At 37.5% G+C, this 15,684-nt stretch overlaps 1 protein-coding gene across 3 annotated transcripts in view; it reads left to right on the top strand.

Moving 5' to 3' along the window:
* Positions 1-15,684, top strand: part of NR3C1 (nuclear receptor subfamily 3 group C member 1) — a 75,912-nt gene that overhangs the window by 51,408 nt on the left and 8,820 nt on the right. For all 3 annotated transcript variants that reach the window (XM_064521184.1, XM_064521183.1, XM_026118192.2), the window contains exons 5-6: positions 3,282-3,560; positions 6,569-6,713. In XM_064521184.1, coding sequence (XP_064377254.1) covers positions 3,282-3,560; positions 6,569-6,713 — 424 coding nt within the window. The remainder of the gene's footprint in view (positions 1-3,281; positions 3,561-6,568; positions 6,714-15,684) is intronic.

The raw sequence follows: 15,684 nt of genomic DNA, 5'->3' as shown, positions 1-15,684 counted from the left end.
ACCTGCCACTTTTCCATGTGTAGTTTGAACCTTCCAACTATATTTTGCTTGCCTGAATTTTGGCACAGAGAATCCTAGAGAATACTGATTTTTCTGGAGGATAGCTATTATGTATGTTGTTAGAAGAGGTGAAAAAGAAATAGCTTTTTTGACTGAGAGGGAAAAGGGAGCTAGCAACTCAGCAATGCAAAATGTGGAAGAACCCAAGGTAGTGTTAAACAGTGAAAAAGAACTATGAAAGCAGTGATTCATCAGACAAATCTGAACAGATGGTAAATTGGTTATACAGAAGAAGTAATAGAAGAGAAAACAGAGGCAGCATAAAGTGCAGAACAGACCCCCAAAAGTTAGTGTTCCTTTTATCTTGGCTATTTTAGGATCACAGTTCAAGAATTACTGTTGTTTAGAAGATAATAATTAAATTTGCATACTTTTTAGACAGTAATTTCTTTTTGAAAAGTCATCAGGTGTATCCTAAATGCATAAAAGGCACACTTTGAGCAACTACCAAGTAATGATTATGAGCAAACCAGTTAATGAGTAGCAAGAGATCAGAATAGTCCTGTCATGTCAGTCTGAAGGTCCCTTTCACTTAGCCTGTCTCCCACACACATCATCTTTGCTTCTAGCCATCTTTACCTCATGGATTTCCAGGGTATAGTTTGTTCAGTAGCTGCTGGTAGACTTCTTCCATGAATTTGTGCAATCACTTTTTGGATATATGTAAGTTCTTGGCATCTAGAGCCAACTCTGGCACTGAGTTTCTCAGTTAGGTGTTATGTGGAATACTACTTTTTTCTGTTTTAAATCTACCATGTGATAATTTAGTTCTTATCTCTTCTCATACTGAGACAAAAATGGTTCCTTATACACCAAAACTATGTTACTTAATCATTTTCTATTATAATCATTTTAGTCATCTGTCATATTTTGACTGTCTTTAGCACTCTTTTGTGAAACTTTCTTGTTTCTGCTGTGTGCTTTCTTGAGATGGGGGTGGGGAATGGAACAATATACAGCTATCAAGCTAGAAGTATCAAAGATTTATACAGTACAATAATGGTATTCCCTACGATAGCCTTTATTGCTTGAATTCTCATTTTACGCTTTCATCATTAAATGTCCCTAGAGACTCTTTGGCCTCTTCTGTTTTCTCCTATTTTCAGAAGTGATGTGCATGTTCTTCAGGTCATTTCAGGTAGTGTTTCCATGAAGGCTTTAGTCTTTCACACTCTATCTGCTGCCTAAATTTTCCCTCCAGAACTTCTTTCCTGTTCCTGTGTCATTGGCACTTTCATGGATTACGACCTGCTGCTCCTGAGCACTTCATAAGAGTGTCCAGCCACCCCCTGCGTTTTGACACCTTTCCCTTTGGCAGGCCACCCAATATGGCATCACAGCACTGACAGCTGAACTGCCTGCCGCTTCGTATGGCGGTCTGAAGACCGTCCTTTGCACGAGGGGCTGTGTAGCCATGTCTGGAGAGGTCCCCTCTGTGAGAGTGCTTCCTTGTTTACCAACTTCGTGCTATTCTGCCACAATGTCTGCCTCCTTCTGAGCTACAGTGAGGCTTTTAGCCCAGATGTTACAGTTTCCCTTAAAACTTAGCTGATGAACTTCTCTATCTGCCCGAGTTCCTCTCCTGAGACCATGGGCTGCCGGCGTTGCTCCCGTGCGCAGGTCCTCGTGCACTCCGCAGTTAGCGCAGTACGCGCGGAAGCCCTTATGATGCTGTTGGATTCCAGACTGCCAAGTTCTTGTTTGTTGGTTTGTTTACCAAAAAATCCTGGATACTTTTATTTCCCTGCTGGGTTGATCTGTTTGGTTTATCTTTTGTAATTTGCCTTAAGGAGTTGGCTTTAAATTTGAAGTATTTTTATATTTGAAAAGAAATTAGAAAGAAATACATTATCTCAGCCTTCTTTTTTGAGAGTTATAACTTTATATCTAAGTCAGGTCTAGTAGCATAGCCTAATAAAATTATAATAAAAAAACCCAGATCTGATAAGAAAAAGTATTATGCAAGAATTTATCAGACTTTCTGGGCTGGAAATTTTCCATACCAGGTGTCAGCATTAAGCTGAAGGCATGTGTTTGTACATTTAAGTTAAAGCAGTTCATTACCCTTGTTCTCAAAAGCAAATATAATAGGGCGGGGGGAGGAGGAAACAATGTTCAATAGATTTTGGAGCAGCAATTTCAAAATTTAGATGAGAGGAACAAAAAGCTCCAAGGAAATGACTTTTGCTATTCCCCCATGAAAATCTGTGCAACTATGGTCAGTATATAAACTGCAATTTATGCAAGGTCCGTAGAGAATTTGTTATCTTTAGCAATTCAGTTTCTGGAAATTCTGTCCTAGCCAGTGGCAGAAACAGGGTCAGGAGGGGGATATTATATTCTGTTAATCTACAAAGGTGATAAATTTCTGCTAATTAGAGATTCTACATTGGTCATTAAATTTCTGGTTCTTACAAAGGAACCGCATTACGTGATTTTTTTTGTGTTGTTGGTCTGTCTCTGAAATTCCAGAGTAGAAATCAATCAATCAATCAGTTGAGGCATAGGAAAGGAATTGGGTTTTATTTCAGTCTCGGTTAAATAGTATATTCACTTTTGCAGACTACATCCAAGAGAGCTGAAAGCCAAATAGAAGATTCCATTATTTGACAATATGCTTATAAATTGTTACTTCAACTTTCTCTAGCTTACAGCTAACATCTCTGTGTGATGCTTTATTTATTTGCCATATGAATTTTATGGTTTAATTACTGCAGCAGTGATTTATATGCAAGGGAGTTGGCAAGAAAAAGTCTGCTCCTGCCCAGCACTTTCCCAAAAATGTTTTCCCTGGCTCCAGAGATCCACTAACTTCCCACCCTTGCCTGTATTCTTTCCTTTCTTCTGCACAGTTCCTTGGTTAATATATTAAGCAAATTATAAAGTGCCTGATCCTGCAAGCATTTCCAAACAGGTGTCATGCTGCTACAGGAAGTCTCATTGCAATTTTGCATGTAAAAGCAATGTTAGGCTCAGGCCCCCTTACAAATATTATTTAACATTTTGAACATTACTGAAAATGTGCCTTTCACTTAGAATACTTTCACAAGAAATTTAATTGGTATTGAAGTGAAATTATTTACAATTTTATGAAAAAAAATGCTTTAAAAGTTTCAATTGGCTTCCTGCAAATGCAGGAAAATTAAAGCAGCATTTGCTCTTTTTGTTACTGTGTGGTTACTTTCCATTATCTAACCTGTGACTCCCAAAAACTTTCCTAGCTCGAAAAACAAAGAAGAAGATAAAAGGAATTCAGCAGGCTAATGTAACGGGAACAAGGGATGCTTCTGAAAATCCTGGAAATAAGAGCATCGTTCCTGCATCACTGCCACAGCTAACCCCTACCCTCGTTTCCCTGCTGGAAGTCATTGAACCAGAAGTTCTGTATTCAGGCTATGACAGCACTCTACCTGACTCGAGCTGGCGTATACTGTCAACTCTCAACATGCTGGGAGGACGGCAAGTAGTAGCTGCAGTAAAGTGGGCAAAGGCAATACCAGGTAATGTGCAAATACATTAATTAAAAAATGCAGTCTTTTCATTATAGTTAAAAGTCTGTCTTTGCACTTGGCGTCTTTCAAGGCCTTCACACATAAAGTTCTAGTAATGTCTGAGTTAATTCATGTCTCAAATACTTTTGAGGTGAAAAAGCAGAAAAAATACAGGTGCAAAAATTTACTTATTAGGATTACAAATTAGGTCCTTTTAGTTGAACCCTTTGACCATTCAGTGTTACAAAAATATTGAAATACAGATTTTTTTAAAAAAAATACATAGGGAACTAATTTTTAATTAGCTCTAGTTCCACCTGAATCCTCAGTTAAATATTTCTTCATTATTTTTAGCAATAAGTTTCTTATGACTTTTGTAGATTGGTGCAGTACCCATCCTTTCTACTGACTTGCCTGGGGCTGTATTTGTGGATGGTTCTTTTTTCCTTCCCTCAGCATATCTGTGATTTTTTCTTGACTGGGAATAGTCATTTGAGTGTCCAGTTCCAGAGTGGAAGTCTAGATGTTCATTTTCTCCCAAGCATTGAAGCTGCGCTATGAAACTGTCACATGGGGAAATAGGAAGGTGTATTGCTATTATGTCTCCCATCTGAAGACAGAATTAGCAATTGCCTTACAGAAGAAGGAAGTAATGTCAAATCTCAGCCTTGGACATAATGTATATCATCCTGGTGTATGTCTGTAGGAAAGGTCAAGACCACAATAAAGTTGAAGATCAGTATTTTACTGACAGAACAAAGACGAGAAATATTTTTCTCGCCTTCACTTCTAGTTGGTACTCTTAGCTATCTGTTTTCAAAAAACCTAGCCAAACGCACTTTGATAATGCACGTGTTGCCCAACGGTAACATCACATAACAGGTCTGCCAACTAAAAAAGTCCGACCGTGAAATTTATTCTTCCATTTTACATTATGGTCTCCCTTTTGAGAAAGGGGAAACAAACGTACTAAAAATAGTGTTTTAAAAAAGAAAGACTAGACCCAAATAGGTATGTCGAGGGGAGATGTGACTAGAGAGATATATATGTCCATCAGGGCTTTTCTGCAAAGGGGAATTACTCTGGATTAGCTAAGCCCACATTAGGTGAAGTTCATATGTGCATACTTTCTTCCAGGGTAAGTCTTTAGGAGACCATCTGCTGTTCTGAAATACAAATTCAACAGTTCTGTGTTCATCATCTCCTCTGAACAGTTTCTCAAAGTAGGCAAGCCCTTCATGTTAGAACATACTATTCATGAAAAGCCAATCTTTTACTTAATTATATTAATAGGAACTGTTCTTCTCATATGTCTTTTATGGTCCTTTTCATGACTGCTAAGGTTTTTTTCATGAGCATGTTTAATTTATATATACTTCTGCCGATTGTACCGCATGAAACAGACTGACAGTAATCCAGCATTGGTTGCCGCGTGCTATAGCCTGAAATCCTACAGTTAGGATTTCAAAATAACTTTTTTTTGAGGAAGGTTTGAGTAAAGATTTCAAGATTTGACGCAGTAAGTTCGAAATGACCTTGAAATACCTTGCTGCTATTTTAGAAATAGCAAATGGTAGTTACTGCTGTCTCCAAAGCCAAAAGCTTTTTTCAAAGTTGTTCAGTTGTACCAGGTTTTGGTAGGTAATAATCCACTCTGTGCTAACTATTTAAACATCTTCAGGAAGTAGTAGTGTGTTGAACTCTTTAGATATCAGATGTCTAATGAAATTAAATAAAATCAACTTGAATTTAGACTTTAATAGGATTCAATGTGGCAGTCTTTTCTTGTTAAATGTAGGCAGGACTTGATAGAAACTACTCTTGGAAATTAAAAGCTGCCTACATTTTAAGTCTGCTTAAGGGACCAATTTTAAGATTTTACACATTTCCTTGTTGCCTTGATTGCTTCTATTCATTCTGTATATTCTTATAAGATTAGGAGTGGTTAATAATGATGAGTAATGGGAGGCATCCCTTTTAAATTCAGTATAAAAATACTGTTGAATGAGAACAAAATTTGAAGCTAAACCATTTATTGTCCGGTAGACTGCTGTCTGAAGAAGTAAAAAATACTGTTATTTTTGGAAGATAGCCAAATGACTTTTAATCTATATTAAATGTAATTACTGTCTTTCTAATCCATCTTTAACTGACCATTGGTTCCAGTGATAAATGCACACACATCTTCCATTTTTTTAATATTACATTCCTTTCTAATATCTGTAATAGTTATGAAGAAATACCTGTCTGGCACACACTGTTCATCCAGAAGGTAACTACCTTCTTGATTGCTAGAACCCAGGGCTTTCAGGCTGCATTTGCTTTTGTGGATGGGACCCTGAGAATTTCTTTTGAAAGTCTGTCTGTAAATGCATATGTAATGGATAATGCAAGGTTCAAGAGTTCTTTATGCTGCTTTCTTTTGGATATCTTTCTGTTTTATGTATTTTATATCATCAACAGTTATACATTCAAACCAGCTGAAGATTGAGTTATGCTAAAGGGCTTCTATTCAGACCTCTGAAGTCTCATATGTAGTTTGTCATACTGCCCAGAAAACGTAATTTGAGTTCTATGATTGCAGTGCTTAATTTCCTCATGTGCAAATTTTCGCATAGGCTAAGGATTCCTTAGTGGTACTCTGAGTACTTACATGTAACCTTGGTAGCTGGAAAATCGCGCTGAAATTCTGCACCCCTTTCAAAGTGCATTTTGTTTCTGTCAACAAGAGCTTTCACATAACCCCCCCTTTTTTTTGTTTGTTATATTTTCTTTTTTTCTTTCTCCAGAAATGTAATTGAAAGTACAGTACTTGATTGAATCAAATGATTGTAATTTGGCATGCATTCTTTTGTCGTTTCAGGTGCTGTCATCACAGTTACAGAAATTGTTACGAAATACACATTTAAAAATAGTAACACATTAGTAATACATAAGTTGTACTGATGATAACCATGATCCTTTTACAAAGTTTTTTCTTTGCAACCAATGCTGTCAAACCTCAATTTTTTTTCCAGGTTTCCGAAACTTACATCTGGATGACCAAATGACCCTTCTGCAGTACTCGTGGATGTTCCTGATGGCTTTTGCTTTAGGATGGAGATCATATAAACAATCAAATGGAAATCTCTTGTGCTTTGCACCAGATCTGATTATTAATGAGTAAGTCCTATATAAGTTATCTTCCCAGTTTATCACGGTGATACTAGACTCTGCAGTATTTTTCTGTTTTGTACTTTAGAGATCAAATCCTACGTAAGGTGTATCATTAGGTAACAAATTCATGCAAAGATCAGAAATCAGTTTGTCGTTTGCAACATTATTTTCTTTTAACAGATTGCTTAAGGTTTTAAAATTAGTCATATGAAAGAACAGTATTTTAGACCTTAAGATTATTTTTAGCAAGTTTTTGTGGGTATGTGTTTGTACTAGAATGCTTCATATTGTAAATATTCTTGCACCATTCACTATAGTTATTAATTTTATCTGAGCCAACAAGCTGAAGCTAAAAATTTCTTTGGGATGGAAAGAGAAGTTTGGCAAATTGCATAATGTTCTATATATTTGTACTTTCGTTGTATGAAAGTAATACTATGGTTCTCTCAATTTAACTGAATCCTTGATTAGTCGAACATTTATAGAACTGATCTAGTTATCTAAGCCTGATTTAAAATCTGGCTAAAAAAGACAAGATTACAAATGGAAACAATGTACCTCTGTTTTATTTTGGTATCAATTTTCAAGACGAACTTAATTTGCTACAACGTTTGGTCATTTTTTTCTTGAGCTGAGCATCACGCTGCTTGTATTTTTCAAAGTCCTGTTGTGTAGTATTTCTGTGTTGTACAGGAGTGGAAGAGGGAATTCAGGGTTGTTGAGATGGTAGACAGGAGGCTTAATTTGAAGTGCAGTGGCTGTAAATGTTTTGTGTGGAAATATGCATGGTTATGTTGCTGCCCAGATACTATTTAGAAGGTGTAGTAACAGGTGAGATTGGGTTGTGCCTTTGCGTGCAGTGTGGAGAGCAGATACTCCATCTGAAACCCTCTCATCCTGGAAAGGATTCTGGAATTAATAGACTGTCATACTGTGCTGCCTTTTACTTTGAAGCAGTTTCCATGGTTCTGTGTCCTTCAGCTCGTTTGTAAAAGTCATTTTCTTCAGGGAGGTGGGAGAACGTCCAAGCAGTCTTTAATAAACTTTTCAAGTGATCTTTCAGTCTTGCAATTCCAGCGAGGCCAGCGATATCTGTAAAGCCTGTGCAGGCATTTTGTCTGTGTTTTGAATTAATTGCTGAAAATAGCCTGTAGATGTAGATCTTCGAGATTGCTGGCCGGAGCTATTCAAAACAGTTTATCCATCTGTAGATTTCAGTTAGCATGATGCTGTCAGTATGGATTTGCCATTTGTCTTATCTGTTTGTGGGGACCAAAACTATGAAATATGGCTACATGGGGCTTTTGAAACATACATCACAAAATCTTTTCAGCATCACAATTTCACAGACAATAATTTGAAAAGAGGTACGAGTGACAGTGTGTTATTCATGCTGGGTGTTTGAGTTCTTAGCTTTCATTGGGCTTGCAGCTCAAAGTCGAGGTTGCTTTAGAAAGCTTCAGTCCGGAAAAGACAGACAGGAAATACGGTATGTTACAGGATCTGTTGGTAAATGTTTAGGGGTGGATTATGAAGCTGTCCTGTTGCACAGATAGCAGCTGTTTTCCAGCTTATTTCAGATTTTTGAATTTACTGTAGCTTTTCCTTACTGTGTGGTCAGACTATTTAACTGCCTCAATTTTTCTATCCTTAAAATGGAGGCAATACTAATCCCTTTGGCTTTTTTTTTTTTAAGATATAGTCTTAATATTTCTGTGCCTGTTGCGCTTCAGTGTCACATGTCCCAAATCTTTTCTGTTTTTAAAAAAAGAGCTAGTATTTCTTGTATTTTCTATGAGATTAGCCAGTTATGTTTCAGACCTTTCTAACTGTGTATGTATTTATTCCCCTTAATGTTTTCAGTATAAGTATTTGCCGAGGCTTTTATAGACTTTAATCATTTCTTTGTAATAATTATTTTGTTTAAAAAAAAAAAAAAGGTGGGGGCAGGAGATATATGCCCATCTCTCTACTTGTGTTTAATAAAGTCCTTAGAATATGTCTCTGGAATGAAATAGTCTTCATGTGGTGGAATTAATTCAAATAACAGATACTGTCACTAATAAGAGTAATAGCCTCTAATTTGCTTCAAGTCAGAGGTCTCCTGCAGTTTTATCACAGGGTCAAAACCACAAAGTTTCTCACTTAGGAATGTGTCTGTATTCTCAAAAAAATGTGCAAGACTTATCCTATTCTACTAAGTATTAGTTCTCAATTTTTATTCTAGTTATGGTTTTGCTATATAGATTTGTTTATACAAAATGACATTTGTTTTCAGTAGAACATGTATACTGAGAGAACTGCAATTTCTTCTGACTTTTCCTCCTCCGATGTGCTGCAGGTTCCTCATAAATCTCTCTCTGGTTATAACTTTGTATATACCATGCATCAATAAAATACAGCCACATCTGAGTTAAGCAGGACAAATACTGAATAATATATAAAACCATTGCATAAGTTATAAGACAGTTTATGAAGCACAACACCTTCAGGGAAAACCAGAAGGGTAGTGCTGTTGGGAAACATTATTACTCATGCAGAAACGTGGGCAAGAAAGGCTTCATGTACACTAGGAGAAAAACACTTGGATTTTCGTAGTCTTGTGTGCTCTCCATCTGCCTGATACATCATGCAAAAGACAGCTCAGAAACACAGTATCCTCTAAAAGCCACTCTGGGGTTTATTCATTACTGAGTTAAAGATGGTATCACTAATGCTACTTTCTGAGATGCATCTTAGTGATCTTTCACACACCCCCCCCACTCCCCCAATTAAAGCACTTACTCAGCTTAATATTTATGGTATGCTAGAAACAGGTCTGAGGTAGAGGGATAGGTTAACTTTATTTGATACGAGAACCAGATGTTCATACAGAGTTACCACTAGCTGCTGTGTGTGTAACAAAATCAGAACCTTAATTTCTGTTGCCTGAAATTTAGGATCAGGGTCACTTTTACAGTTAACTGAAGCTGTCTGCATCAGATTTTTGGCTTCCTATTCAATCGTTTCTGATTTCAATGTAAAGACAAAGCTAGAAGCATAAGTTGCTCAAACTTTTAATTTTTGGGATCTGCAAATGACATTTCCACACATCTGTTCTTTATATGAACGTTTTTCATTTGTAACTAAGAATTTGTTTCGCCCTCATATTTATTAATTCCAGTTGCAAGACATTTCAGTGGAGGAATGGAACAAAATTATATATATTTTTTTATCCATATTGAATTAGAAAACAATAATTCCAGGAGGTCTTCTGTCTCTTCAAGCTTCAACCTTTAAATTGAAGATGTATTTATTCTTCTTCAGTGTAAGTGTAAACAAGTTGAGGAGTAAAAAACAGCTCTTTTCTTAAATGCATCTTCAGAGTTGTATTTTTGTTAAGATTACATTATTTAATATAACTCCAAATGTATTGCTGAAGTCAATTCTAGTATCAAAAAACCTGAGAAACATGTAGTCTGTGTTTATATGTTCCCTCTTTGAAGTTAGCATTTGGAAATAGTTTCCTGAAAATACCAGCTGTCGGTGATTACGCTGTGACAGGTAAGGAATGTGGCTGGTACCAGGGAAGAGACTGCAGCGTGCGTTTCTAGCCAGGAATGACACGTTGGTTTGTAGCATTCCTAGGTTTTATGACAAACAACCTAAATCAAGAAACCAAATAGACATGCTGCTTGTAATCATATTATTTCTTTATCACCACACTTCTTCCTTTGTATCTTCATTACAGTAATAAACTAGAGCTGGTCTCAAACCACTTCCTTTGCGCCATCATTACTTGTAGCTTGCAGCAGCGTAACACAGGTAAAGTATTTGGTAACCTGAAGGCAGGCAAAGTTGCTGAGTTGTTGTTGCAGATTATCTCCCACTGAGAACTAAGGTCCTATCCTTACTGTTAATGGGGGCAGGAGGAATAATATCTAATAACAGGGAACACAGTCCCTTCACCTCTGTTACTTGTATCGTTAAAGATAAGTGCAGTAGCCTGTATTTTGATTGTCTGTGGTTTTTAAATGCTTTTTTAGAAGCATTTGTTTTATTCAGCTTCTGAGTTTTGAAGATTTGTCCTACTCTCATTTGGGTACAACTCAATATTTTGAGCTACAGGTAGAGAAACGTTCTCTGTGAAGGGTTCTCAAAAATTGGGCTTTTAAGCAGACATAACTGTGCTAAGTATTTTTTTAAGACTGAATTCTCTGTGGTAGTTTTAAGTCCTTCCCTTGTTGCATGGCAGAGTCGGAGCACCGTTAGTCTTTCATGAATTTTTCCTTACACCAACCCTGTGCAATATTATCCCTGTAAAATCATTGCTACTGTTTAGATATGGAATAGCTAGATCCACTTGTTCATGTGGACACTTTTTAGGCAACCACATGTTGCTGGACTGTACATAAAGAACCTGTCTAACCTATTAGGAATTTTGTCATCCTACACTTTCAGCTAACGGCTCCTTAGCATTTACAAATGTCTTCCTTGTGAATGCACAAAAAACTTCACAGAAATCAGTGGACTTGTTTTGCTTAGTGCTTAGGTAGTTTAGTTGTTATAGTGCTGAATGCCACAATTCATTCATACTTACGTAGATCCCTCCATAGTCGAGGTTCCTGGAGTATTGTCAATGCAGTCTATGGTGGAAAAGATAACTAAACTCTGTGCTTGTTCAGTCTTAAGCTGGCAGCCTAGTTGTTTGACCATGCTTCTAAAAATTGAATTCCCTGTTGAATATTTTATGTCTGTACTTTTATCATTTATTTAGGGGGAAAAAAACACCAAAATTCTCCAATATATTTGGATACTGTTTATCACATATTGGTTATCCTAAGGTAACATATCTGGCAGGGCTGGGTAGGATGAATTATAAAGTTGTTGTGCTATGAAGATAAATTATTTCCCCAGCATTTGTTGCAGGAAGGTTCAGCACAGCAGAGCCGTAGTCGTAAGCTTCACCTTACTGATCCATAGTATTTATATATAGCCTTTTTTCCCACTTTGTGTGTCTCATAAAAGGTGAACATACAAATTTCATTTGCTTAATGATCATGTGAAAGTGGAAATGGAAAACAGTAACTCAGATGCTGCATCTGTAAAATGAAGCTTTTAATTCCTCTATGAAATCAGGAAGAGGGAAAGAGGAGTTTCTGAAGACCCAGCTATCATTTCTGCAAGAATATAAGTCACTTTGACATTCTTCCTGCCTCTGATTTTTCTGTGCTCCTAACTATTCCAGTTAATCAAAGTCTTGAAATGAAGGCCTCTATCTTGTTCTTCAGCTCTTACAAGCTGAACAGTGGTGGCTGGGGTTGGGGCAGTCGAAGTAACTTGCTGCAGATGTTCCTCTGATGAGGCAATGAAGGTAGCAGTGGTTCACTCAGCTACTTCTAGCCTCAGAATTTAAGGAAGGAATAGAGCAAAGGACTTTGCAGAGCTGGTGATGGTAAAACTAGGCAGGACAATGGGAAAGATTTAGTGCTCTGATAATGGCAATTACTGCCTGATCCAGTTCCCATCTCAGTTGATAGAAAAATTGCCATAGAGTTATATAGGCCCAGCTTAGTCCTGTGGTTCATAAAATTGGCATTTCCTTCCACAACTGAATTCTCTCCACAAGGAAAAAAAAAAGTATGAATAAGCTATTGACAGGTCTTCCTCTCCAAGCAGGTAGGATGGAGGGTAAAAAAAATATCTTGTTCTGCTTTTAATCAAGACAGAGGCAAGAATGTATTTTGAGTTATTCTAAGGTTTTGGAAAATATTTTAACTTTAGATTTCTTTACTTCATTTCTGGATAGAAATAATATGCTTTAGTGGATTAGTGTCTGAATATTCAGTAAGATCATCATTTTACATTTCAAAACAAAAATGATTTATTATGTGGGTATGTCTATATCAGCTGGCAATTTTATATGTAATATATATTTTATATATATAAAAATCAATTCAAGTTGTTGATAAGTTTGGCAGCTCAATAAATCTTAGGCTTTAGGCCATCATTTAGTATTTGGGGACTGTAAAAACCTGTGATTTTGTAGTATTGTATAACTGTTTCCACAATTTGTGATTCAAAACATGCTTTTGTTAGAGTTGGCAGTGTTATTATATCAGCGTAAGGCCTCCCATTTGTGTCACAGTGCGCATAAAATTACAGTGAGCAGCAGTAAGTAATGTACAGTTGCATTCATCAGATGGTGAATGTCATTTAATTGCTTCATAGCTTTAGAAAGAAGCTTTTGAAAGTCCCCGTCTTAGATTTTTGACTGTTTGCATGCTCATCATCTTAGCTGTTTGCTGTTCTTGGGTTTGAAGTCAAATCTGATCTCACTTGTCCTTATAATAGTACAGTATATGCTGTTCTGAATATCTGTGTTGGCATTGTTCAAACATAAAGAAAGTACAACCAGCTTTTATGGTTTTATGAACAATGTTTTATCAGTTCTCTTATTCCCAGAATTTTTTTAACATTCATTTGTAACTAATTCTGTGGAAAGTCGGTATTGCCTGTTTTTCAGAATAGCAGTATTTTGTTTACTGATTTTATTCTTTCGTAGGCCTAGCAGAACTAAATGACTCACAGCAGTGCTGAAAATCATCACATGCTTCCGTCACCAACGTTCACCCCGCACAGAGCGCGTCTCTACGTTAGGTGTGGATTACCTAGGCTTTCATTGAGCTAAAACTTGCGCCTAGTGCCTAATAACTTGCGTATTCTTCATTCATTGCATATTCTGATAAAAAAAGAGGAGGAATGCCAGGTGATTTAAATCAGGCTAGAGTTACAATCACCAAAGCAGGATCCCCGCAAAAGTGGCGAAGTGTCACTAGTCGTGTAGGTCTCAATGTGCATGATGGGTGATAGTGGCGAGAAGGCCGAGCTGCAGTGCTCTGCCCGCGGCATCGCGCGAGTTGGCTGCTGTTTCCTCAGGCCTCAGCACTTGCTTCAGCGGTTCCTGCGCGTTTGGGAACGCAGACGCTTGTCAGCCTTACCGCTTCCCGCTGAGGAACTGCTTCGGTTTTCACCAGAGCTTTCTGAAGACGCTGCAAAGTCAATATTGTTCTGTGAACGGTTTCTACTAAGAAAAAATCATGTGCAATGCCATCGCTAAGTACAGTACCTATTTTAATTAGCTTAGTACCTAGCTTAAACATAATATCAGGTTTACATGGGGCTAAACTACCGCTTACAGTTGTGAAATGTCCTCCATAGGGTAATAGTGAGACTGAGAAGGAGGTAGGAAAGCAAGCCCTGAGGCCGTAGCTCCGCACCGGGTCTGTGCTGGGAGGAGCGCCCTTCCCCAGCGCCCTCCGCCAGCGTGCCCGCCGCGGCTGCGCTCGTCCGAGCACGCGTGCCAGGCGGTCGCTGGGGGAACGTCTGGGACCTCTTCCCAGACTGTTTTCTAGCGTTAAGGACTAGCCAGCGCAGCGGCGTCCCTGTGCTCTGACGCAGCCCCAGGCTGTTGCCCTCCGGGGCATAGTGCAGAGCTCATCTGTTTACTCAGACTTATCTGATGGGAGGGGAGTCGGGTTTTACTCTAGTTTTTTGAGGACTGCAATTTGCATAGCCTTGGTATTTCCAAAAAAAACTGTCTGTCTTTGTATAGATTCTCAGACTTGTGGTGGTGATTGCATTTATAGCAGATGGAAATAAATGACAGGCTGATCCATTTCATAATATTTATTTTAACCTTCTGCCCAGAAGTGGTAATATTTTTACATGAGGAAAACTGCTGAGCCCTGTCACAGAATGTGTTTAAATTACTCAATTTGAAATATGTAAGATGCCCTTTGATACAACCCAAAGGGGTTAGCAGAAAATTTGCCAAACAGTGCTTAGTGCTTTATGTCAAGTGGCCTAGGAAACATCTTACATCTGAACATCTTGCATCTATTCCTACTATGTGTGACGTGTCTTGTGAGTACTTCATATTCTCTCTGTTACTCCTTGATTATTGAACTTAACATAATGCCCTGAGTTCATGTCTGTGCATGCAGGTGTATAGCTATAGATGCCATTTGTGTATAGGTTAGTGCCACAGATGGTCCTAGTACGCTTCAGAAGGAGTTGTCCATCAGCATGCATTTGGAAATGATGGCTTGTCTAGATTTGTACTAATACTTCTTTTTAATACGGTTTATGATGCTTTCCAGCAGGCTTCTGAGGTTGTACTATGTAATTCTCATGTGGGGCTAAAGGAAAGAACTGAAAAATTATAGCAACTTTGGAGGAATTTGTGCAATTTCATAACCAAATCCTACTCTTATGGTGTATAGGGATTTAAGTGGGTTTGAGGGTTTGTTTTTGTTGTTGGGTGGGTTTTTTTTTTTTTTTTAAGACTGTCACACTGAATAGGTGTTTTGAAAGAGGTGACACATCATTAAAGAAAAATAAATTGCTAGCATCACTGTAGGGAGATTGGATAATCACTGTATTTGAAACATACTCCTTTCCTCTCCAACAGTTGGTATGAAAAATGTTTGTATTATTATACATAAATCTCTTAGGCTCTTCAGAATTAATCTGGTCTTGATGCTGATTTCCCATCCAAAATTGTAATCCTGCAGTATTCACAGTAGCCAGTTATAACAGCATATGTAAAGAGATCTGTTAATTCAGCTGAGGTACCAAACAAAAAGAGGAGTTCCTATCTCGATGCAGGGTTTCATTAAAATAGAAAAAACTAAAAGGAAAATAAGCCTATAAATACGTAGTGTTTGTCACCTTGATTCCAAGTAACAGCTTTCCAGGATTTTCCTTTGGTTGTTGACATTTCTTTGTAGCTGTGGTTAGAAACTTTATTGTTACATTATACCAGTAATAAAATTTAATTGCAATACAGAGCATCTCTTTAAGAACATAAAAAGGTACATGTGAAAGAATAAAGTCACTTTGAAAATAGGGAGGTAAGAAAAGCTGATGTTGTCACTAGTAAGCTAATGTGTATTAAGATGAGGTGGAATTCTCAAAGGTATTGATGAGAACTAGA

Source organism: Dromaius novaehollandiae, chromosome 15 (assembly GCF_036370855.1).
Source record: "Dromaius novaehollandiae isolate bDroNov1 chromosome 15, bDroNov1.hap1, whole genome shotgun sequence".
Lineage (NCBI taxonomy): Eukaryota > Metazoa > Chordata > Aves > Casuariiformes > Dromaiidae > Dromaius > Dromaius novaehollandiae.
The sequence above is the reverse complement of the archived record's forward strand: the minus strand, read 5'-3'. Positions and strand labels throughout refer to the sequence as shown.